Consider the following 26,211-nt stretch of genomic DNA (forward strand, 5'->3'; position numbering starts at 1 on the left):
AAATTCACCTTACTGCGTGTGTGTGTGTAAAACCTCATAAAAGCTCACTATTATTTCTGTTCCGTCTGTATCATCTCAAAGTTATCATGCTATTCTTCTGGCAGGATCATTTTATTTACTAAAATATCTCACCATTCCCTGATGCGTCCAGGTCGCACTCAATCACCATATGTTTGGTGTCTGCAACTGCTTTCATGTTTTGCTGCAGGACAGCAATTGTGAGTAAATTTTCACCAAGACACCTTTGCAGCACTGCGGTATAAATAGTGTACAAAGTAACATATAACATAGGCAACAGTGTGAAAGTGAATAGCACACAACAGGCACAAATACGGAATATCCGTGGATGTGTTACTAGTATCAGTAAAAAACGGCGAACGCTCAGCGCTTGAGCGTGAAATACTTGCTCAGCGCCTTGTTACGTTCACGGCGTTCTAAAAACCGCGTGAAAAAAAACGCTTTGGTGGACACACGGCCTAACAGCTTTTCTCCTTCACTCGCAACAGCTGTGCTTCCACTGCTGAGGAACCTGGTAACTGTAGTCCAGGACCGGGCGGCCATCTTGGTTTGTAGTCCCCATGTCCCACCACCTACATGGTACATACCTTCCCTCTATGACACATCCTCTCATGATGCTACAACGCGAATGTAGTATCCACTTGGAACCGCGTTTTCAAAAAGCTCAGTTTTTGCAGGACAAGTAGGACAAGTCTCAGGTGTGGACGGAAGGCCAAAACGGAGAGAAAAAGTTTAGAGAGAAACGGAGAGATAAAGTTAAAAACATTATCGGTTAGGTTTAGGGTAGGGCTTAGTGGTATATACACAATAGACTATTAACTTTTTAGCTCATAGGACATTTCATTTCTGGACTGCTGGATTACGTACAACAACTATAATAAGCCATAACAATACATTGCCAGATTCACATTCATCTGTTTCGAATAAAAATGAATGTGCCTTTAGTGCCACTCACTGAACATGCAAGAAGCAAAGTAATATAATTTTGCAGAAAGTCGCCATACACACACATTTCCAATGAGCCTGGGTTGGGATTATTTTTACAATGTCTTTTTGTACTTTATGCCTGAAATTTCAATGGATGGATAAAAATTGAGTATAAAAATATATTTTTTGATCATTTGTGTTCCAAAGATGGGTTTGGAACGACATAAGGGTGAGTAAATGATGACAGAATTTTCATTTTTAGGTGAACTATCCCTTTATATCCCTTTTAAGTGCAAGAAGTTCAAAACTTGTTTGACAATATTTTTTTTTAGAGAGAAGAGAATAATAACTTAAAATATAACAAACTTTAAAATTGTTTAATGAGGATTCACAGCAAACAGCTTCAGATAGCTGCTGTGAAGCATGAAGAGAGATCACACAATCACAGATTTTAAAGGGTGCTGACAGCTTAGTTAATCGCAGATTTAAAATAGGGTCTAGCAACGCTTACGGCCCAGACTGAGATGGAGAGTTGGGAGGGAGAGACACAGGACAGACCTCCATCCATCTTTCCTTGACACCTCCCTTAAGTAATGCACACCAAGAATCTCTCATCCGTGCATTAGACACTTTCTCTGTCTGAATGAACAGTGAAGGGAAAACAGAGCGAAATTGAAAGCAAGACTAAAATCAAATGAACTCATTGCTCATCCACCCACTTGATTACTCTTGATACTTTCTGAAATTGTCAAGTTTCGAAAGTTTTTTTCCCCTCCACGCAGGCTTGAGCTCTATAGCGTGCATGTCCTTGTCCATTGCAGCGTCCATAATTATACAGTGCAGCTGAAGAACAACTCCGGCGGTTGGGTTGTCTTGTCTTAGCTCGATACGTATGACAGGTCCTAACAGAGCAAGTTAACCCAGATGACACCAGCAATTAAGTGCCACACTCAGCACATGCTCTCGGTCCCAATAACAAACACTTGTGTCACATTTCACTGAGCCGAGAGAAAATTACCCACAACTGGTTTACGACAGACTCGCACGACCTGACACTTGTAAGGGTTTGTTGATTCAGACAGCGGTTTGTGAGAAAGTTGCTGAATCCGTATTTTTGGAAATAGTAGACTGGGAAGAAAGAGAGAGCAAAACTATCAAACTATCGTAGACAGCAAATTGATTTGCTTGTGTCTGAAATTCATTGAAATCCTTTACTAGTTAAGCTTTAACCCTCTTCAGTCAGAAATAACCAAAAAAAATTACGTTTTGAAATGTACTTTTTTTTTTGCTTCATCGGAATGGGATGACACTTGGTGACTGTTGAAGCATTAGCTTTGTGAACACGCAAAAAAAAAAATATGGACATGATACGGATATGTTAAAGGGTCCAAAAAAAAAGTCCCACTTGGCTCCTTCGCTGACAAAAATGACAGACAGGAAATGAATGGGAAATATGAAAACTCAGAGAATCTTTAGGTGGTACAAACTTCAAATTAGACACTATGCAGAAATATTAAGAGGTGCACAGCAATTAAGGGGTGACACTCTAAAATACAAAGAGTGCAAAATAGACACATTACACATCCCCCACCCCCTGCACATATAATATGAACTAGCACAGCTATAACATGGAGCACGCTTTTGCAAATAATTCAGCCACAATTCAGTAACAAACAGCAAGGAAGATGTTACACTCTAAAACATCAAGAGCACAAAACAGACATACCCACTCAAACACACACACACATGCAGAGACACAACACACTATTATGCACACACAACTGAACTGGTGTGGCTGCGACAGTATGGTAAAATTTAGGTAAAAGACTCAAATAAGAGGTTGAAATCGGATCAGACCCAGATTGATTAAGCTGTGAAAAAGCATACCTTTATTTATATGCTATGAATTTTAATGTTATATGTAACAAAATGTCCTCTTCTGTGTTCAGGTTTGACTATAGTAAAAATGAATGCAAAAACTGACACTTCACATCAACATTCAAAAAATCTAAACCTTGACAAAGAGTAGTCTTTGAGAATGTCTAAGTATAAATCCAGAACTTAATAAAAATAAGTATTTTTGTCTAAAACCACTAGAAAATTTACAAGCCACTTTGCTGTATACGATTCTAGTGGTTACACCACAACATGACCAAAAAAATAACTGGTCTAAAGTCAATAGCGCATTAGTAATATGCACCTATTGGCGGGTGCACAACACTCTGCTTATTACAAACACAGGGCACCATAACGCAGCAGCACACAAACATGACAAATAATACAAATAAAAGGATTACAATGTAAAAGATTATTATTGTGTACATTAAAATAAAAAATGCCTACATATCATAATGGATAGTCAATGCATTTATCAGAATTACCTATTTGCAGAATAATTAATTAAATTGGCTGCTTTTGTAACCAGTCGTGGCAATACACACATGTATTTAAACTGATTCGTAAGGTCGAGGGTGCCTATATTCCACCATTTAAATCCACCATGGTGCAAGCGCAACTGGCTTTTAAAGGGAATGGGAGATGAGACTATGATTGGTTTATTGCCCGTTACACTCAAAATATACCCATGACTCATTAAGAGACTAGGTACAACCCTTTTGGACCATGGCGCACCTTCCGTTTTTTCCGTCGTTAAACTAGCAAAAGTGGATTCGGACACACCCTAAGTGCCCCTGCACCATGCACTTCAGACCATGTGCTCAGATCATTAAACTAGGGCTATCATAAAATCCCTTAAAAATTGTACATAATAATCAAAAATAAGTATTGAACAAAAATATATTACCTTGGTATTCCTGGAAAAAAGTTACATTTCAAGGCTTTCGGTCACGTTTGACCATGAAGGAGCCAAGTGCGACCCTTAAATGAAGAGGGCCAGAGGGTTAAAGCTGAGAATATGAACATCAGAATCAACTTCTTGCCTGCGCTTTATGGCTTTGGCCTGTGGAATTGGCCTTGTGCTTCTTTCAACTGCATGTTTGCGACAGACACAGCAGAACACTGAAGCACATACTCACCATCTTTTGAGCAGAATTCATGAGTTATGTGCTAGAACTAATTTGTTTTTCATCCATCCTATCTCACACTCTCTCTCTCTCTCTCTCTCTCTCTCTCGTTCACCCACACAGACTTGAGTCGGAGCAGGGTAGAAATGTTCTGTGATTATTTGCATTTGACAGAGGCATGAGGCAGTATACATCTTGCTGTAGGAGACCCTCATGAACGTAAGCAAGCTAATTAAGCGAAATTGCTTGAGGGGATGTAAACCTAGCAGATATATCGCTTCCAATTTGAAGACAGCCATATGTTTTATTCATGTAAAAACCGCATGAATATGGAAAGGGCCGCCGGTTCTCGAGAGTAAAACAAAATAGTACTGCATTTTAAGATATGTACAACTGATCTTACTCTGTTTTGAGGCATCATGATGACTGAAATGACAATTATGAGATCATGATGATGATGATGAAGGTGGTGGTGGTTTAGAAGATGATGAAGACAGTGGACCTGAGAGTTCATCGCCACAGGAAACGGCATAAATATACCACTGGCTTTATAGTCCTTGTGAGGCATTAATGTTTATGTTCTGTGATGGTATGGATCTATTTTCCTTAGGATGCCATAAAATCCCGTCTCTGTAGTCATGTTTCTCATCTTGGCGCAGTTTTTGTTTCTCTCTGGTCTCTATTTTTGTTTTATATACTCTCTAAATCTCTTAATCTTTTTTAATCTCGATGTATTGCTGAATCCTATAAATAAAGTTTTTTGATTGATTTATTTTATTTTATTTTATTTAAAGCTGCAGTCTGTAACTTTAATAAACGGTTAATAAACAGAACAGCATGCGTCTTGTGGAAGAACATTGCAGCCGGAGCTACTTCTCTCTGTTTATGTCTATGGCGAGTCACGCAGGGACTGTGCTCCTCCGCAGCGGTTCCTACCAGACCGGTCTGAAATAGTCCCAATATAAACACTTATTATAAGTGTACCATAATGATTCAGGGTAAGACAAAAACACGGTTTGGAAAATGGATTCATGTTGTACATTCTCATTATACCATTTTTGTAAGTCTTGAACACAAAAAAAGTTACGGACAGCAGCTTTAAGTTTATCATAAGCATCAATATTTATGTTTTGTAAATCAATATTCCTTTTTTTGTATCAGTATTTCTGATTATGTATAATCATTCAACAAATATATCACACATATATTGATTTAGGGTTGCTGATAAAATACAGTACAACCCAGCAAAATGTGCTTAAGGGCTTCTGTAATATTTATTTATTTCAATAAAAATGTATACAAAATGATTCCACATACCAAAGAACTTTTATGTTTTTATTTTGGTTTTATATTGGTTTCAAGACAGAGCTGTTTACAAAAATTCAAATGCCAACTTTTGACTAAAGTGAGATTTAAAAATATTAAGAATATTGGGCAAACCTGTCATTAAATATGAATAGTGTTACTATTAATGAATATATTTAGCTCTTCCAACTCACTTGCTTGATTTGAATTGAAATGCACTGAATATTAATGAAAGTACATCCATTTTTCTTCTAATTAATTAAATTCTGTCACAGATCATTTTGTCAACATCAAACTACCACATCTAGTATGGTGCCTACGAGATTGTCATACTTTTTAATGAATTATTTCTTATTTAAAGTGAATGTTGCTCAAATGTTGCCCTTGATTCCAAAACAATGAATTTCCTCTTTTTCATTGTCTGTCCTCTAAATCTCTTCCCACTCAACTTTACACCACATTAATCCACAAATCATAAACAAGCATCACGTACCGTCCCTCTTCTTTCTGTCAGTACACACACATGCAACATGGCTCCACGCACACACACACACATGCAATTTCAAACTCTTATTGAACTAGCCTCCAGAGGATTTTTTTTATCTATCAAACTGGAAGCAGTAGCCTATAGAGAAAGCGGACTCTGATTTTGCACAGATCAATCAGTCACTCAATCATGTCGTCCACTGTCCTGTCCTCTACTGGTCTCTTGCACCCCGTCCTGGAAGGGACACAGCACATTTGTTTGATCTCAACAGAGTTTTTTTTTTTTCTGCTTATCAGTAAATGCAGCTGTGCATCCCAGACAGCGTGCAGCCGGAGAGGCGGGACGGCCCTGTGATGTTTTCATCACAACAGCCAGTAGATATTACTCGCTCTGTCGCTGTCTCTCTATCATTCACTCCTTTCTGCGATTTGAACTAATAAACCATGAAAATAAACCATCATCTTTTTTTATTTATTTTAAGTATCTGAAGCGTCTTTGCCAGTGATAGGGAGTTGCTAAGTAAATGTAGTGCTGATATTAATTTAAATATTTTTCTGAAATTTCACAACACTTAATGAGCTACTTTTACCAATGAGTCACATTTATAATCGAGCGAACTCGGGGAAATAATCAAACATACTCTCCAAACATGTTCATTTGAATAATTCAGGTAAAAAGTTGAAAAATTTTCCTGAAGAATCCCGGTTCAGAAGTCCATGTGTGACATTTACATCTAGTTATGTGGTTCATCATGTTTTTAACTGTTTTTTTATTAAGATGTTTATTAGTTGCATTTGGTGTAAAATTATTATTATGTATTAAAATATTCAGGCTTCTTATAGCTTCAGTGTAGTAGCTTGTGGTGAAGCTATTTTATAAATGGTTGGTTTTGCCTGTTAGTCAATTGTAGCTAAGCTAATTTTTAATATAATCTTTTAATGTAGATTAATTGTTCTTATGTCACTAAGTATATATCGACATTTGTTGTTTGTGGTGTAGAAAACGACTTTTTCCAAGTAGCTTACTTCTTATTAGTGCTTATTAGTATAGTAGCTTGTAGTGTGGAAAACTACTTTCAACATTCACTCTATCATTCACTCCTTTCTGCGAATTGAACTAATAAACCATGAAAATAAACTACTTTAAAAATAGCTAATTAGTTCCAGGCCCGGCTCCAGCTTTGAGAGGCAGGGTTGGCCAAGTGAAATTCCCAGTGGTCCCAGACTTTTAACATTATTTTTTTCAACGTAACAAAACTTAATTTTATAACAAAAGGGTCAGGTCTTGAAAGGAACTCTCTATATTTACAGGGTTCAATGCAAAGGAGCTTTTCAACAGGTTCGTTCTGGTCCATATTTTTACTTGCCCTGCAAACATTTTCCCTGGCCCCACCACAAAAAAAAGTATTATTAGTATTTTAATAAATATTAAGACAAGTAAACAGTCAGTACTAAAATAAGAACAAATTAACAAATTCCAAGCAATAGCACAAATAAATGGAATTAGGACTGAGGGGAGTTTATGTTTGGGCCCTACCTACACTAAATGACCTCAACTAGAACATCGTTAGAAAATGAACATTTTAATATGCTTTGAGGTTCCTAGAACAATTAATATGTGAATGGATTTACACTGCAGTTGCTAATGTTGGTGTAATGCATTACTAACTCATTAATTACTGTTATTTAATAACTTTTCCTTCAAAAGGTAAACTAAGGAATTACTCTTAATTTCTTTATTTAATTACAGTTACTTCTGATGTGATTCCATTAAATACTGTAGACTACAACAAATCTATATAAAACATTATTATTATTCTACACAAATGTTCTACATCTTATGTTAAAATGTAATTTAATATCCCTTTAAATACTTTGGTCAGTTCAATAATAATTTATGCAATTTTATATTATTTATGTGAAAGAATTAAAAGAGCAGTTAGATGTCTATCTTTATATTGTTCAACAGGTCGAGATTGATATGGGATTTTAGAAAGTAATTAGTAATAAAAAATAAATGTTTTTTTAGAAAGAGAGTTATTAGTACATTTAATCTAATTACACTGTTGAAGATGTAATTAGAGGCTAGTAATTCATTAAATAATAGGCTACTTAAAAAATGTAATAATAGGCTATTTTTTAAATATGAAATTAAAACTATAAAACCAAGCTTCTGATCATGTTCCGCATCATGTTTAGGGGTGTGAAAATGTAGTCGATGTCCCTGCAAACAGACCGGCGTGCATCTATAAACTATTCATTCAAAAACATTGTGCAAGTTTACTAAAACAATGGAGCCACAAACTTCACATACTTTTGAAAATTTGGTGTTTAGTTTATCCTGGTAAGCGTTCATTGTCACAGTTGTAGACACGACGGCGCTCTTCTTCCACGAGGGAGTTTGGCTTCATGGCATTTGTATGCAACACACACATCTTGCGGACATCCTGTAGAATTCAACCAATCAGATGACTTCGAAACTCCTGAAGTGTTTCCAGATAAGTGTGCCAGATGGATCAGACGTTCAGCCAACAGTCCGTGGGTGTAACGTCTGAGACTAGCAGTTGTAACATTTAGTCTAGCTAATTTTGTCGCTAACTACTACTTTAAAGGGGGGGTGAAATGCTGTTTCATGCATAGGGAGCTTTTTGCACTGTTAAAGACTTGGATTCCCATGCTAAACATGGACAACGTTTTCTGTACCAAAAATACTCCTTCCGGTTTCTCAATAGTTTCGGAAAGTTTTTTTCGAGTATGGGCCATAGTGACGTCAACAAGGGCGGAATGTCCTTGTATGGTCCCGCAGGGGCTCTTCTCCCAAATGCACATCCATTAACGCGCTGTGCTATGCGCTATGTCATGGCAAGACAACCCTGCACAGCTTCCCAAAGAAACCAGCGTTAATGGGAGAGTGGATGGAGTTTGTTTTCCCGTGTTTTTGTTTGTTCCGTGCATTTCGGCAATGATGGTTTATAAACAAGGCCCAGTTCAACTTTTGTAGCTCGTCTAATGCTGAAAGATGGAGCGGTCCCAACGATAAAGGTTCACATCATGCGTTGGAAGCAGGCGGTGAGTAAAACTGCTTCAAATGTCTTAGTGTTGTTAGCTATCGATTTGTTCATTCAAATGCGCTACTATTCCATTGTTTTTCTATGTAAACACGCACTAGTCTGACGTTCTGCTTGCTACTGCTCACATTAAATTGCATACAATAGGTCATAAACCAAATTATGTCCACATAAACCACGAGTAAACACACAAAAATGTAGTAAAATTCACGCATGACAAGCCGCTAAACAAGTATATGTTACAGTTACAGTACATACCATTGAGATGTCCTGCTGTAGTCGTTGTTGCTGCTTCTCCTGTTCAATTTCAGCCTCTAGATCTGATTCTGGATCATATATGTATGGCTAAATCTGATTGATCTCCATGGTCTATTTAGGATAACGTTTTTTTTTTTCACGTTTAAGGATGAACCTTTTAGCTTTCAGACGCTCTCAACGCAATAGCTGCGAACGTTCGTGATTCTTTAGCTCCGCCCACACGATACTGTGTTTTTCGGAAAGACTCTGTACAGCCTATCTTCTTTCTTTTATAAATATAAAAACTAAAGACTTTTCGGAGATATTAACGGTGCAATACTACTCTATAGGCACACAAGATTGACATGAGATTGACTGAAACTGAGTGTTTCACCCCCCCCCCCCCCTTAAGAATATCTAATTAGTCCGTTAGTATAGTACACTCTAAAAAAAAAAAAGGTTCTATATGGCACCAAAAAATGGTTCTTGGCTCGTAATCATAGGGGAACCTTTTTTAGTGCTATATAGCACCAATTTTGGTGCTTCAGTGGTTCTTCAGCGGTTCTTCAGAGGTTCTTCACCGGTTCTTTGACTAAGGTGCTATATAGCAACTCTGAAGAACCGCTGAAGAACCACTGAAGCACCAAAATTGGTGCTATATAGCACTAAAAAAGGTTCCCCTATGATTACGAGCCTTTTTTTTTTAGAGTGTAGCTTGTGTTGTGGCAAACTACTTTATTCAGGTAGCTAACTACTCTACTATTACTGTAATAGCTTAATAGTTTGCTTGTTTACAGCTTTTGTTAGTAGCTTGTAGAGTAGCTACCTACCTTTTCAAGTAAGTGGCTACTCTACGAGGAGCTTGACCTCAGTGTTAATTATGAGTAGCTTGTATCTTGGGAAGCTACAGTTAGCCTCCACTAGAGCACTAGGTCTCTGCTGAGCATGTTGCAGTGTGTATTTGGCTGTAGTCTCTGCTGCATGGTGATGCCATTACAGTAAACAGCATCTGGCGGACACACTTCATAACCCCTTTAAACTGCAGATTACTGAGCTGTAATGAGCTTGTGTTTGTGCGCTACAGGCTGCCGCACATTTGCACCTTGGGCTGTGGGTATACTGTAGCTGGTAGAGTGTGTGATATTCTTTCAAGCGCCGTGTGTAACAAACAAGATTTAAAACTTAGCCCTTACGCTGTCTGTGATGCTAACTTGAACTATATTGTGATACTCTGAAGCCATCCCCAAAAGCTGGTGAGTCCTTGAACAAAACCCTAATTGATTTTTTTATCCTAATAACCCATGCATGAGCCATCACCATTGAGCAAGCCACTGAACTCCAGGTTCATCCAAGTCAGTTGTCCCTGTAATACATTGGCCCCAATTATGACAACACAATGTATTTTGGAAAAACATGTATTTGTTTTAAAATTTGAGTGTCTAATTTTATTTACGTGTGTCGTCACTTTCTCTTAGTTCATTGGAGAGGTCCCAGAGAACGCTGTGGGTGTGGTCGTGGCCAATTTGACTGTCAGAGACAAGGATCAGCCTCATACACCCAACTGGAACGCTGTCTATAGGATTACAGGAGGAGATCCAATGGGCCATTTCGCCATACGCACTGATGAGATCACCAACGACGGCAGGGTCATAGTGGTTAAGGTGGGTGTGTAGTCAGTTACATCGTTTTTTGATTTGTTCTCAAACTCTGCATACTCAAACATTTAAGTCGCGCGTGTGAGATTCTCACCCAGTATCTTTCCTCTATCCCATCACTGAGTCTTCAGACATGGAGCAGCTTTACCTGGAATTCGTTTTTTAAAATATCAACATTTCCACTAAGAAATGATTGCTAGTATGTTCTTAATGCAAATTACCATTTCATATAATCTTCTCTCTATCAGAATCATGACAATATAATTTACTACTATTAAAATCTTCGTACTTCATACAGATTAAAACTGATTCAATTTAAGGAATCATAAAAATGATAATTTAAACTGTTAGAAACAGTTTGAAACTATCGGGTCTCAATTATTCATTGGAATGAATTATTTGTCAGTATTACAATGAATACTTGACACATTATTTTTGAATGTGATATATATCTCATGCATAAAATTGTAGTCTGTATTGCTCCAATATTAAGGAGTCAGTGATGTATAACTTCATAACCTTTGTGTATGCATATGTTTTGCACACTTTTTTTGTTCATTTGCATATAGTGTGTGTGCATGCATGCGTGTAAGAAAGAGTGATAGAAGCCCTCGGCATACTTAGAAATGTATTTCAGCCTCTTTGGAAGTGTTACACAGCTTTCACGGTCATATGCAGTTCGGCTCACCACATTTCTATCCACGGAACAGCTGGTCCTCTCACTCTTGTCTCCTTATCAACTCCTCCTAACCTTTACTCCAGGGTTCACTTCATCTTCTAGCTCAAACTGAGTCACTTTCTGTTCCTCTTCTAACACTTTTGGAGTCTCTTCCAGGTCATTCAGCCTGACAGTGAAGAGTTTACGAGTCTGGTTTTTGCCGTTTCAATTAATGGTTTAATTGAAACATGTTTTCTCTAACAAAAAAAGCTTCTTGCATAAATTACCAGATCTAAAATCACCTCCACATTGTTGAGCACAACCATGTTCTTTGAAAGTTTAAGGAACCTTTGTGTTTGTGTGCATATGTGCAGCCAGTCGACTATGAGAGGAACGGAGCCTTCATGCTGATGGTGGTGGTCTCGAACCAGGCTCACCTGGCCAGTGGGATCCCCTCCTCACCGTCCTCCTCTGCTAGTGTTACTATCACAGTGCTGGATGTCAATGAGGCCCCCGTGTTCCCGTCCAATCCTAAAATCATCCGCTTTGAAGAGGGAGTGCCTGCTGACACCACCCTTGCTACTTTCGCTGCACTGGATCCAGACCGCTTCATCCAGCAGACTATCAGGTAGAGAGGAATGACAGGAAGTGCTTTTGTCTGTCTGATTAAAATTCAGGATGTCAATCTTTCTGAGTGACCATAAAAGTCAACCATTTATGTTCTTACTCGCTCAAACACACACAAGGGTCAATGGAAAAGTATGTCTGAGATTTAAAAAAAAAAAAGGAAAATCTTTAAAAAAAATCAGATTAGTTTACAAGTGCCAAGTTATAATTAATATTCTCTTTATATTCAAGTTGGTTTCACACATTTTTTGAAAAAATTTTAAACTAGGGCTGGACGATTAACCGAGAACTAATCGAAACCAAAATTTAGAACCTCTAACCGACGTAATTTTCACATCATTTTCACAAGCCAGATCACTTTCACTTGCGTCCTCACAAAGCTTTGTCATTTGTTTGTGTTTTAAGGCCTGCCAGTTTGAACATTGAAGCGATTTTAGACCATCAGATGTGTATTATGTTGAACTAATGCCAGATATATTGTGACACACAAACACTCACAGGCACATGGGCGTCGGAATAAAAAAAAATGTGGGAGTAGATTTTCTGGAGTAGATGCCATTTACATCAAGTACAAATATACCGTTAATATATATAAACGTCTGGTTGGGAAAGACAAAATTACAGAAATCACCGTATCATTGAAAACGGCAATAGTGTAGGGGTAAGATGCATGGAATCAAGTTTTGACGCAAATCGACCCGCAGTTCGTATCCGCCTTTTGCCGAACTCACTCTACTCCCTTTTCCCATCACATATCAGATTGGAAAGGCATTTATTTTCAATAAAAATGAAGAAAATATTAGAAAAGTAGAAATAAAGCATCTAACGTGTTTAATAAGTGTTTATCGGTTAGGGGTTAGGTAAACAGACATGTGCTGAATTAGAGACGATAAAAGTGAGTGGGTCCAATATCATTGATCGTAAAAATTGGCTGGGTCTTGTCCCACCCACATACAATGGTTCCAATGTCCATGCACAGACAGTAGCTCGCACATCGCGTGAAGGCAACTCATTGTCAACGCTCCCTTGTGATTTATCACCAAAGTAGCTTAGAAACTCAACCGTTGTAGCATAGATTTTAATACCTTTGAAGTAAGTACAAACCACAGCTTCATAATTAGAGACGGTATGACTGAAAATATCAAACCGCCTTTTTATGCTAAGATTGAATATGTATATTATGGAATCTTTATACGCTTCATAAAAAACAGTGCTGTTACTTAAATGCTTTCAGAGTTTCTGAGTCTTATTGAATGATCGATTGACTCAGCGATGTTTATTGATCATTTAAATAAAGCCCATTAGCAAATCAACCGAAGGTGTCCGCCACATAAAGTCTAGTATATTCCACCCACTCTGTTCACTTTTCAATTTTCTGCTGAATCATGCTTTAAGTTTTAAAATTCCCATAAATCCATGAGGACTTTATTTGACTGGTGAGTTTAAGAGCCATTTTTATAGAAACCAGGCTTAAAACAAATCCATCACTCTCAGGTGCAGGTCAGCCCAGACTTTGTATGCAAACAGCAGAAGTACATGCAATTTTCTATACTGTGCACTTGTCAAGTGATGTAGCATGTATCATTCGCACCATTAACACCCCTGGGAGCAACTAAATGCTTTTAATTGACTCTGTCCTGTTCTAGTCCCTTAGTTGTGCCTGGGTTGCCAAGCAACAGGGTGAAAGGTCATTGAGTAATGAGCCGAACCATTCCCCACACTGCTGCTTCTATTGTGTCTCTCCCTCTCTCTCTCTATCAGCCGTTCACGCTTGATCTCTCCTGATTTCTTTTTTTTTCCTTGACTCAAAAGTGTGCGGGCAAGATGCCAGCTTGAAGTATTGATCCAAAGTTTGCCTCCATGCACGTTCACTCACACACTCAGGGGACCTTCACTAGACTTGCTCCATAGATCACTGTGTGCAAGGAACAGTCCAATCAATACAGTCCACACTGTGGCGCTCTCGCTCTCTGAATCTATCAATGTTATAGGCTCAAATAAGTCACAGGGAAGTGCTTAGCAAACAAAAGGCCCTGACAAACAAACAACAAAAAGATTCAGTGTGGGCTTGATCATTAGCAATATTAGCCGTATAGCTATATATGACATGAACAATACAATATTACCTTATAATATTCAAACACCAGTATAAGTCAGAGCAGTCACATTCTTACCAACTTTGAGACCTGGTCTGGCAGATAAATAGGCTGTAACTGTTTTTAACTTTAGTGTTTTGGATTAATAGAGCAGAAGCCTGATAAATTACCCAATAATATATAGAAGAAAGATTATGTGTCACATCCGTGATTTGATTGAGTGTAAATGTTTCCACATTTCTCTGTGCAGATCCATTGATCAGAACAGAGCCCATGCTGCGGCTGAATGAGGGACATATCTTAATAATCCACATGCTATATCCTCATAACAGGCTAAATATGATTTTAACGGCATTTAAATGGATTGATGATCTCAAAGTTCTACATTATTACCCTCAGCCATACTGTTATAGCATAAATTATGATTGAACGTTGAGCTCTATACAGCGTCTTGCGGATGCTTATGGATTTTTATCCGGAGTAATCTGATGAACAAATGCTTTTGGCCTTCAGGTACTCCAAACTGTCGGATCCAGCCAACTGGCTGAAAATCAACAGGACCAATGGAAGGATCACCACCACGGCAGTGCTGGATCGTGAGTCACCATATATGAAGAAGAATATATATGAAGCGACCTTTTTGGCCGTGGATAACGGTAAGAAAGTTGGAAAGAAGAAATCAAAACTTTGCGTGAGTGTCGATGCATTAAAGGTGCTGTGTATGAAAAAATGGAATTGAACGATTGGGTAGGTCAGCTTGGAGAGAGGTTGGTTAGCTTGAACTTCATTTTGTCCCACAGAGCAAAAAAGCTGTTCACAGTCTATCGATTCATAACCCATCAGCACTGGGGCATTTTTCTATTCTGATTGGATTTCATTCTCATGCTCTATTCAACCAAGAAGGTGTTCCAACCAAGCTGCTGTCCAATCACAGGTGATTTGCTTGTACATTTTTATACAAACTTTCTCAAATGGAGAGACTAGATTGCTTAACACAAGGAGTTGCTTCACACCCTCAGAAAACTTCAGGGTGAGTTGGTACGATTAGGAAATCAAACCATGTTTATCTTTGTCGCAAGTGAACCTGGATTTAATGTAGTCTAGGTTGTTTGTTAATAGTTTTGTTCATGGTGTTTAAGGATGAAGGGTTCTCACTAGAGGTCTACACGGGTCCAAAAATTCATGCTACACCGAACCGACCCGGACCCGTCTATTATTTCAAAAGCTGGACCCGGACCCGTGCAGATCCGAGAAATGCCAAAAATGTAGTACCCGGAACCGACCCGGACCGTCTATTATTTAATAGCTGGAGCCGATCCCGGCGGGTAGACACAGACCCGACTGGACAAGCTTGTCTCATATTCCACAATAAACTGCTATTAACAAGTCAATAAACACGTTGCGAAAATATATAACTTTTTGTCTCAGCCTACCTAAAGCCGTCGTCTCCCTTCCTTGTACCTGATTGTGATACATTACAATCCTTGCCAAGAAAAAAGTTCTATCCATGTTATTCCTCTCTTGTTATTCCAAGCATGCTTAATTCAGTCACATTTCAGCTGTAAAAGTCCACTTTATGTCACGGTGAAGGATGACAAATGTGACTTTGTAGACTTGCATTTCGACTCGAGTTAACTCGCATAATAACTTTGACTGTTTGCCGTTTTTAACTAATAACGATTGCTTGTTCGGTGTCATGGCCGCTGACGTTAGCATTATTTATTTGCTATATTATTTGTGAGCCGAGTCTGACCACCAAAACTTTAAGATTAAGACGGTCATTCATATTATTTTTAAAGTCATTACAGTCACTGTGGAAGCTCGGGTTGCTATAGAAACATGACAAGCACTTGAGACTGCACTTGCGCGTTTTTGTTCTTTTTTTTTTAAGCCTTATTTCCCGGCTCACACTTTTCTTATCCTAATTTTACAATTTGCAAGTTACACAAAAGACAAAAGCAGCGCTGACTGACTCTGATCACGGCCAGGTGTTCTCCAAGTCTAAACGACTTTTTCGACCTGTCATTATTACACACAATGTTAAACAGACCCGGGACCCGAAGTAATAGATTGGGACCCGACCTGGACGACCATTTAAAATATAGACCCGAACCCGTAAGGGTCCTGGGCCAGGTCCTGGGTCCACAGGTCTCGGGTGCTCCGTGTAGACCTCTAGTTCTCAAACAAGTGTTGAGGAAACTCTAACGTGCCAAACTACACGCTTTTCATAATTTGAATTAAAAGTACAGTCAAGCTATTGTTTTAAATCAGAAATATAGCCTACTACCAGCTATACTACCAGCTTAAAAAAAAATTGCTAACTACATTGAAAACAGAGTCGAATATATTTATATAAATATTACTGTATAATTTAATCAGAACATCTTTTGTCGGGTTTTGAATGAATGGACAATTAGGGTGCCAGTTATCAATCTTGACAAGATTCAATCTGCAAACATCAAAACACAAATTTACATAACCGAGTCAAAAACATAGTACAGTGACTTAAATCTGTGAATTGTTATAAACGAACAAATTCACTAGAATTAATCAGACTTTCCAGTACTTAAATAAATTTTAGAGGGGACAGTCTCTATTTTCCAAATCTACTTAAATGAGAGGCGCCAATGCGAATGGATTCACTAGAATTTTCAGAATGCAACATATAAAAAAGGGTAATTAAGGCCAACCAATTCACCAGAATAATCATACCTTCCAATGCTACATAATGAGAGAAAATGATCATGTAGGTGAGCATGTTTAATTATATATTCATATGATGCTATTTTAAAAGTTCATTATTTTGATTGTAGGGTATAATAGAAATTATGTTTCATTAACAAATTTCAGGAGGCGCACGTTCAGATAAACTACCCAAACAGCGCGAGGAGGCCTATATATAAATAGCCGACTCACCTCTGTCCCAGGACAGTTTTCCATTCCCTCCTCCACCCTAAGGGCAGAACGCGTTTTTGCTTTGAAAAACGTGAGACCGAGCAGTGGAATGGGAAAAAACTATGTCGGCCCACGCTTAAAAACTCTGGGTTCGGTCCACATTCTGGGCTCGAAGCCAAAACGCCAAATACGCATACTCTTTACTCTATTTGATTGTGTTTTAGTGTGAACTTATGAATAGGTTAACATGCTTTAATGTTCAAAAAATATTATTTTTCAACTACTGTACATTATTGTATTCCCAGTCTCTCTGAAACACTCAGATTTTTACAAAGTAGGCTACCTCCTTCCAAAAAGCCCATTGGCCAGCTGATCCAGTGTGTTGTGATTAGCCAAACACCTCAAGCGTGTGTCGGAAATATAACTTTTTATATTTACCATAATCACAAGCTTCTTTCTTTGTTTATGCCTTTGGACGGGCATTATGCTAATATTTCACATTGTGACGTAGATGCTTGTGAAAGTAATATCTGGACTTCGATTGAGCCGTTTTAGGCAGGTCTGGATCAGTGTTCTCTGTTAGAATAAATCCCTTTGTAACTTTGCAGATGTTATACATGCACAAACTGATCAATTACACACTTTAGGAAAAGGGAAAACGTTAAAAAAAGCATCATAAGACCTCTTTATTTATCACAGTTTATTTTTATTTTTAGTCAAACTCTATGAACGGTATTGTTTCACAAGCTCAGAAAACTTCAGGGGAGGTATGATTAGGAAATCGACCAATCTATCTGCCTGTCTTGGTGTGTTTTTCCCAGAAGTTTTCAAAGGTGTCTGTAGTGGCAGGCCTTGTCAAGCGTCCTATCTGAACAAAGGCATATTGGCCTAAATCAATATGTCTTTGGGGACTGGCGTTTTGTCTAGCAGCTGATACAGATGTCCAGGGTTGACGGGTTGTATTTTAGACTCGTATCGGACCTTCTAATAACAGAATTTGACAGAATCAATCTTTATAATATGTAGCCTGTTACTCAGTCAGAGCTTTGGGAATGATACAGCCATGTTTCCCACAAAAGCCTCTCGTCTGTGATGGCAGATTGTGTTGCGAGAGCCAGTATGTACATATCTGGCCTCTGTATGCTATGTTTTGTCTTTGATTCACGCACAGCCGCAGGGAGCAGATGTGTCTGTTTCTTCAGGCAAAGTTATTACACATATCTGTCCTCTGAGAGAGCCCAGCTCTATTAAAGAGAAAACAGCTTTGTGAAATATTTATGTGCCGTTATCATTTCTTATATCTGACACAACTGAGTTTTCAGGACAAATACATAAAGTTTATGACCATAACCCCTTGACTATCATTATCCTCTTTCTTTCTTTCTCATAGGTTCCCCTCCTGCCACAGGAACCGGTACTCTCCAGATTTATTTGATAGATGTGAATGACAACGTGCCTGTCCTAGTTCCTCAAGAGGCTCTGGTTTGCGAGAGGTCACGACATGGCTATCCAGTCAACATCACAGCCTCGGATTTAGATTCAGAACCCAATGCCGGCCCATATGTCTTTGAGCTGCCCTCTTACCCCTCTTCTGCCCGCCGTAACTGGACCATTTCACGTCTGAATGGTTAGACATGGATTTTACATTTTACAAATTCAAAGTATTTTAAGGCTTTTAACACTTCAACAGGTCATTTTTTTAACTCCAGTTAATGTATTAATAAAGCTGAATAAATTGTGAAAAGCTCTTTTCAAATAAATTGAATTGAAAATGCTTCTCTACAGGTCAATACAGATAACATTAAAAGTCGATAGAAAAAAAGATATAAAGATAATATTCAAATATTTGATTTTGGCACTTACTTTTATACTTGGACAGTATAAAAGCCAAATGTTTAATTTTGGGTTTAATTTTCTATCTCCATCTAGGGAATTATGCACAGTTGAAACTGCGGATCCCGTACCTGGAGGCAGGCATGTACAGAGTTCCCATTTTAGTTTCCGACTCAGGAAACCCTCCCTTGTCCAACACCTCCGTCTTGAAGGTGAAGGTGTGTCCCTGCGATGAAAACGGAGACTGTACTGTGATCGGGGCAGTGACTGTGGCCGGGCTGGGAACTGGAGCTATCATCACCATCCTCATCTGTATTATTATACTGCTCAGTAAGTGATGGATGGATCAGGGGACGGATTGATGGTTTGATTTATATATGGATGGGTGAATAAATCAGAGAATGCAACAAAACCAAATCTTCACAACATCAGTAAATTGTGATTAATAACCTTTCAACCTGTCGTTTTATATTTGATTATTCATTTTCATTTAACTGTCAGGCAACATTTTCTCAGTTTTATAAACCTCTTATTATATTATATGCACACTGTTGTTCAAACATTTCAAAACAAATGAATACTATTCAGCAAGGATGCATTATACTGATCAAAAGTGACAGTAGTGATAGTGACATTTATAATGATATTTCTATTATTTCTATTTTAAATAAATGCTGCTCTTTTGAACTTTCTATTCATCAAGAAATCCTGAAAAAAACATTGAAGACATTGTGTGAAGACAATGTCATTGTGACATTGAAGACTGGAATATTGACTCCTAAAATGTAGCTTTGCAATCACAAGAATAAATTCTATTTTTAAAAATTTTAACATATAAAAGTTATTTTAAACTGTACAAGTAATTTTCACAGTAATATTTTACTGTATTTGTGATCAAATAAATACAGTGTTGGTGAGAAAAATCGTACTGTGGACTAAAACATATTAGTTATATATATTATTAGGGGTGTAACGGTACACGTATTCGTACCGAACCGTTTCGTTACAGGGCTTTCGGTTCGGTGCGCGTGTGTACCGAACGGTTCCGAATGCAATCTTTAAAAGTTAACAGTCGTCTTGTTTTAAGCACGGAACACACTTAAATCGTAGTTCCCACTCGAACATATTAGGTATTCAGTCCATTTCATAACGAAATTCAAACGATAAATGCCGTTTTGACGCTCTTTAATGTGACGACTGATCACTGTATAGGTGCGTCAATTCAAGCTGGCGCGGCGCGCGCGATCATCTCTTCCAGAAGAATAAACATTAATTAATATCTTAAGGTATGTTGAGGATACATTAACACTTACTGAAACTTATCATATGTCGGGTAATCGCTCAGTGTTTCAACCGCGGAAAGAAGTCAAACAGCTTGTAAACAATGTCACGCAGCATCATTTAGCCTACCTCAGAAGTCATTCAGTGTCCACACAGCTGTTAGTTCACTAGAGAAATAAACTCTTTCACTAAATATATGCACACTATTAGTCTATATATATATATATATATTAATTCTGCTTAGTGATGTCTTGATTATTTAATGTGTTTAGATAAATCTGTCATGAAAATTACAGCCACTAAATTATTATATTTCAACAACGAATTGGAGAAAAAAACTAATTTTATAATTAGATTTAGGAGTTAATGCAAAAACTGCCTTATGTGAAGTTTACATGTTAGCACACAATGGGTTCTTTGAGTGTTGGTTATCCTATATCTAAACATAAATATCAGCTGAATCTAGGCGCATAGTTTGGGCTCTGTTGTTAACCTTTAATATTATAGTAATAATGTGCAAGTAAGGGCTCCCAATATGGTTTACAGCATTATCCTTAAGAAACTTTTAGTTATAATTGAATTAATTTAAGGTCAGACACAATTTTTTCAGTAAACCACTGTTTAATAAAACATTTTTTATAAAAAGCAATTTTTAAAAACTGCTGTACCGAACCCGTACCAAACCGTCAGTTTTGTGTACCGTTACACCCCTATATATTTTATATATATATATATATATATATATATATATATATATATATATATATATATATATATATATATATATATATATATATATATATATATACTGTATATAAAATCAGAAATTGTTTGGTTTTCTTTCATCATGTCTTTTGCCTGGGGCATCAAATAAGTCAAGACTGCCACTGATGCCTCGTCAAAATTAGAAAATAGGTGCATGATGTCTCTGCATGCGTTTTTTTTTTTTTTTTAGGTATGGTTCTGTTCTTTGTGGTGTGGGTGAAACGAAGGGAGAAGGAGCGACAGACAAAACCCTTATTGATTGACCCTGAGGATGACGTCAGAGATAATATTCTGAAGTATGATGAAGAGGGAGGAGGAGAGGAAGATCAGGTAAGTGTCACACACGCCGTGCTTTTATCGATTGACGAGTCAAGGCTCTTTTTAAATTTTCAATAGTTTGCTGCTTATTGTTCTGACCTTGTTTGAGACATTCACTGGTATATTTTTATTTCTGTTCCAGGACTATGACCTGAGTCAGCTGCAGCAGCCCGAGTCTCTAGATCACATAATGAGCAAGCCTGCAGGTGTGCGGAGAGTGGACGAGAGACCCGTTATCCTAGAATCTCAGTACCCTGTTCGGCCAACCGTACCACACCCAGGGGACATCGGGGATTTCATCATTGACGTATGCTTCCTCTGTTTCTTATCATGAAGATAATATAATTAGGCCTTAGGTTTGACTAATGCCTGCAGAGGGGCATAGGAAATACATTTGAATTCACAAAGAGACTGGAAAGCTGTACTTAAAGGGGTCATAAACAACTTTCTTTCCTGCGGTTCGCATATAATCTTTGTTTTTCATCAAATTTGAATCTTCTGTCTGACCTTTAGAATCAAATGGTTTGTTTGTTGCATCTGCACCTTTAAAGTCCCCATGAAATCAAAATGCAAGTTTTTTTGGCTTTTAGTATGAATATGTTATGCATGCCTTAAGGTTATCTATAGGCTTGTGTGTTCCAAAACAATGATAAAATTCACATTTAGACGATATAAGCGTTCAAAACCTGCAGTCTCTCACTTCTGCCAAAATGGATCAACGATTTTGACGAGATCACTCTGCACTTTAGCTTCTCATCAGATTTTCCATCCAATCAAATGCGTTATGCCCCCTACACTATAAATAGACGCCAAAGCTGTGGCTGAAATCAGTCACTTGTTGACACAATTACTATTTTCTTTATAGTGAATGGCACATAATGCACTATGGGATAGGGAACGGTTCAGACAGTGTAAATATGCTTTCCATCGGGTCAAATCAAGTCTGGTTAACCGCCTCGCACACAGTCTGCTCCGGTCCGGAGACATGATAGCACCGTCGGATCTAGGCATGTAGCAGTATAAAATTTTCGTGTTGCAATTATTGCTGAAGCTTTTATCACAGTATACGGTATTGTCACAATATTGAAATAATATAACAGGTTTAATAACTTTTTTTAATAACAAAAAAGAACTCTGAACTGAACACATAAATACAAAAAAGCAATACACAAACAAATGTATAAACTAACAAATGTTTCAAACCGATTAAAGAGCACAAGAATAATAAAGAACAGTAGGTATCACTTTACAATAAGGTATCATTAATGTTAACTAACATTAACAATGAGCAATAGCTGCATTAGTTACAGAAGTTATTATTCTTTGATAATGTTAGTTAAAAAATAAACTCGTTTTCGTCAGTGAAAAAAGGTTGTTGACAAAAATTATGACGAAAATGATTCATCAACGAAATTAACACTGACAGAATGTTCAAAAGGGACCATCAAAATAAAGTCGTACCATAATGTGTTGAAATTAATATTAACTAAGATTAAATAATGATTTAGAAGTATTTTTCATTGTCAGTTTATTTTAAACTAATGAATTAGCTAATGTTAACTAAAATAAATATACATCAATAATTATTCATACTTACAGGTTGTGATTCTGAGGAACAAGCGTGTCCAAATAAACTGGGTTGACCCATCTTTCAAGAGCAAGCATTTTGCGAATCCCGCCTTGAACACGAAGATTTGAGAAGCAGTCGTCAGTAAAATCCCACATGACCAAGTTAGGCAGTCATTATGCAAATGTCTTATCTACATTCTAAAAAAATGGTGCTATATGGCACTAAAAGTGGTTCTTGGTTCGTAATCACAGGGGAATCACTTTTGGTGCTATATAGCATCATCTTAACAGGTTCTGTATATGGCAGCGGTGCTAAATAGCACCTCAGTCATCCCAAAGAACCGCTGAAGAACCGCTGAAGCACCAAGATTTGGTGCTATACAGCACTTAAAGTGGTTCCCCTATGATTACAAGCCAAATAACTGCTTTTAGTGCTATATAGCACCATTTTTTTTAGAGTGTAGTGACGTAGAACCGAAACACAAATGACTCGTATAGGCGCTTCAGAGTTGATTCTTTCTTTTGGGAGACAATAACTTTATTTATCATGCACTTTCGACTTTACAACTTTGCAGAATGTTTACATTCACAAACGGCTATATTAAGCCCCGTTTCCACCGAAATTACCCAGAACAATTTGTACCTGGAATTTTTTTGTACAGGATTCCCCCACAGACCTGCTACTGTCTGCGTTTCCACTGCGGTCTAAAGTAGAAGATTAGGCAAATTAGTCCGGTGATGTAGGACTGCGCATGATTGCTCCTCCCAGTCAGCGACGAACAGTAATCATTTTTGCGCGACACTGTCTACAACAATAACAAGAATGGAGGATATTCAAGCAGCGCTGCTTTTGCTGGTTATGTATTGGTTTACTAAAGAGGTAATTAACAAAACAGGGTAAAAAGAAAAGCACTGATACTAAAGCGTATTCTGAAAGCTCGTAAAGCTATATTTTAAATAAGACAACGTATGTTATTTTCAGCTATTACGGACATTGACCGTGAGATGGCGAACGTGCGCCATCGGACAGAAAGAGCAAGACTGATATTTACTGAACGCAAAACGAACCTCACAAAAGACTTTTAAAAATGCCAGTTGAAATAAATACCCCCGAAAGTTCCTGAACTTTGAAAAAGTACTACCTCGCGAGCAGGGACTTTCGGAGGGGGAAATATTTACCCGGAACTTCATTTAGACCCTGGTTCCTGCGGTCGAAACAAACGAGTACCAAAGTACCTAGTGCCTGGGGTAAGTTCCTGCGGTGGAAACGCGGCTTTACACACTGCATGAAAAAGATAATGAGAAAAACGTTTTGTTTTTTTCTCAAACAAATCAAATTTGAGTCCACGTGATGTGACCCCTTTAAGCACTTTACAGCAGTGGCTTTTAGAGTGTTTTGTAAGCATCTGTTCCACCAGCCTTGTCTCATGTTCATTTTAGGGTCTGCGTGCGGCAGATAATGACCCCACCGCTCCTCCCTACGACTCCCTGCTGGTGTTCGACTACGAGGGCAGCGGCTCCACAGCGGGCTCCGTTAGCTCCCTGGACTCCTCCAGCTCTGGGGAACAGGACTACGACTACCTCAATGACTGGGGTCCTCGCTTCAAAAAGCTGGCAGACCTCTACGGAGGAGGGGGAGAGGACTGAAGTTGGGAACTAGAGGAAGACAGAGGGGAACAGAGAGGGCCAGGAGGGACAATTGGCTTCTCGGGTGTTTTATCGAGAAGCCGTACGTTAAGCCTCCGACGTGGGCTGATTATCTCTCAACACAAATTCCTCTGCACGCTACGGAGGCATTGAGAGGGGAGGGAATTATGCCCTGCAGCCTGCTCTGGACCTTTACTGCAATCCACAAGTATTTTACGGCTTTTTACAATATTTCGCGTTGTGGTTTCTTCAGTGTTGTTTTGTCATTCCTCTCGGACCGCCTAGAGGCTCAAGATGGAATCGAGTTGCAACGGCAAACTCTCAGCGTGCGGGAATCAAAAAAACGAGTGTGCGCGCGCTCGTTTTTCCCCTTCGCTTTATCACTAAAGAGAGTTCCGCACACTTTCTCTCAACTTGAATTTCAGTAGAACAGAAGCACTGTTGTTGATAAAGTGCCTTTTGTGGTGTGTTTTGTATCGGACTCCTGCAATCTCAGGGTCGGTTGCCATTTTGAAAAGTTTCTTCTGTTGGGCACACACTCCCCCGTTCCTGTCTGCTCCTCTCAACTACCTTTTGCTTTCCTTTCATCCCTGCATTAACTTCTTTGACTACTACGTGGAAAACAGACAAAGGAAACAAAAGAGAATGTTTTGTCAAAACTTTTGTTGATAAACACAGAACTCATTTTCTCTTAAGAATTCTCATTCTCCCTTGATGAGAAATTGGAGCGGATGAAGTACAGTGATCCAATTCGAAAAATCATTTTTTTTGTTTTGTTGTTGTTTTTTTAAACTTGACCGACCACGACCATATAATGTTATGTTGTATAATGGTTGTGTAAAATATCAAAGTCTTTATTTTAAAAGAAGAAAAAATATTACTGGAGAATGCCTTTTAGCTCATACTCTTGCCTGCCTTGTAAGATTTTGTGTTGCGTTTCCGATTTGTAAAGGTAATTTAGGCATGACAAGTTGCCAGAAAGTGAGACTAAAAGTGATGGCTGAAGAAACCCGACTCTAAAAGGATTGCATCAGAAGAAACCTTTTTTGTCTTGAACATTCCCCTTTTCTAACTTTATAAGTTGATTAAAATATTATACGTGCATGACTTCTTTCAAAACAATGTCTCAAATCTCTCGCACTTGTTCCTCTGTGGTCAGAATGTGAAAAGTAGTTGGCAAAGAATATACACCATACGGAATAAATATAATCTGAAAAAAAATAAAAAAACAAACAAAAAAAGATTCAAAAATGTTTAAAGTTCTGTAAAATACTTTTTTTGAAGTAAGTATTTGAAACATTTGCTGCTCTTCAAGCTCAGAGTTGGGGTAAATGACTGTCTGGGCCTGTTTGGTTTTTGTGTGCGAGTGTGAGTGCGTGTTTGTCTATATCCTGTAGGATTTTTAAATTCTCTTTTTATATGTTTGTCTTTTGTATTTGATTTTCTTAGGTTTTACGTTCTATTCTTTGGCTATGAGAAATGCAGCAGCATTCATTTTTTGTCTTATCTTGCTGAAGAAAGTGTGTCTCGTCTGTTCTGTCCCTGGATAAGGGTCTAAACTTGCATTGCAGAGAAGCTTACAATCATGCCTGCTCCACCATTCAGTGTAACTGATTTCTGTTTCCATTCATCTCAAATACTGGATGTGCTTTAGAGAATAAACAATCACAGTTTTATAACAAAAAAAGAAAGAAAAGAAAAACTCAGTTTCTGTCCTGTCCATAATAGGTTCATGTCTCTTTTCTTCTCCCTCATACTTCCATGTCTCTTTCAGCTGCTTGTCATAATATTTTCTGGGCATGA

The 26,211-nt window shown here is 38.0% G+C and overlaps 1 protein-coding gene across 1 annotated transcript in view; it reads left to right on the plus strand.

Moving 5' to 3' along the window:
* Positions 1 to 26,085, plus strand: part of cdh4 (cadherin 4, type 1, R-cadherin (retinal)) — a 302,027-nt gene extending 275,942 nt beyond the window's left edge. The window contains exons 10-17 of the mRNA XM_079844479.1: positions 10,540 to 10,725; positions 11,752 to 12,005; positions 14,614 to 14,756; positions 18,386 to 18,622; positions 18,925 to 19,158; positions 21,065 to 21,204; positions 21,335 to 21,499; positions 24,202 to 26,085. Of these exons, the coding sequence (XP_079700605.1) occupies positions 10,540 to 10,725; positions 11,752 to 12,005; positions 14,614 to 14,756; positions 18,386 to 18,622; positions 18,925 to 19,158; positions 21,065 to 21,204; positions 21,335 to 21,499; positions 24,202 to 24,408 (1,566 nt within the window). The 3' untranslated portion in view covers positions 24,409 to 26,085. The remainder of the gene's footprint in view (positions 1 to 10,539; positions 10,726 to 11,751; positions 12,006 to 14,613; positions 14,757 to 18,385; positions 18,623 to 18,924; positions 19,159 to 21,064; positions 21,205 to 21,334; positions 21,500 to 24,201) is intronic.
* Positions 26,086 to 26,211: the final 126 nt, after the last annotated feature.

Source organism: Gobio gobio, assembly GCF_949357685.1.
Source record: "Gobio gobio genome assembly, chromosome: 19".
NCBI lineage: Eukaryota > Metazoa > Chordata > Actinopteri > Cypriniformes > Gobionidae > Gobio > Gobio gobio.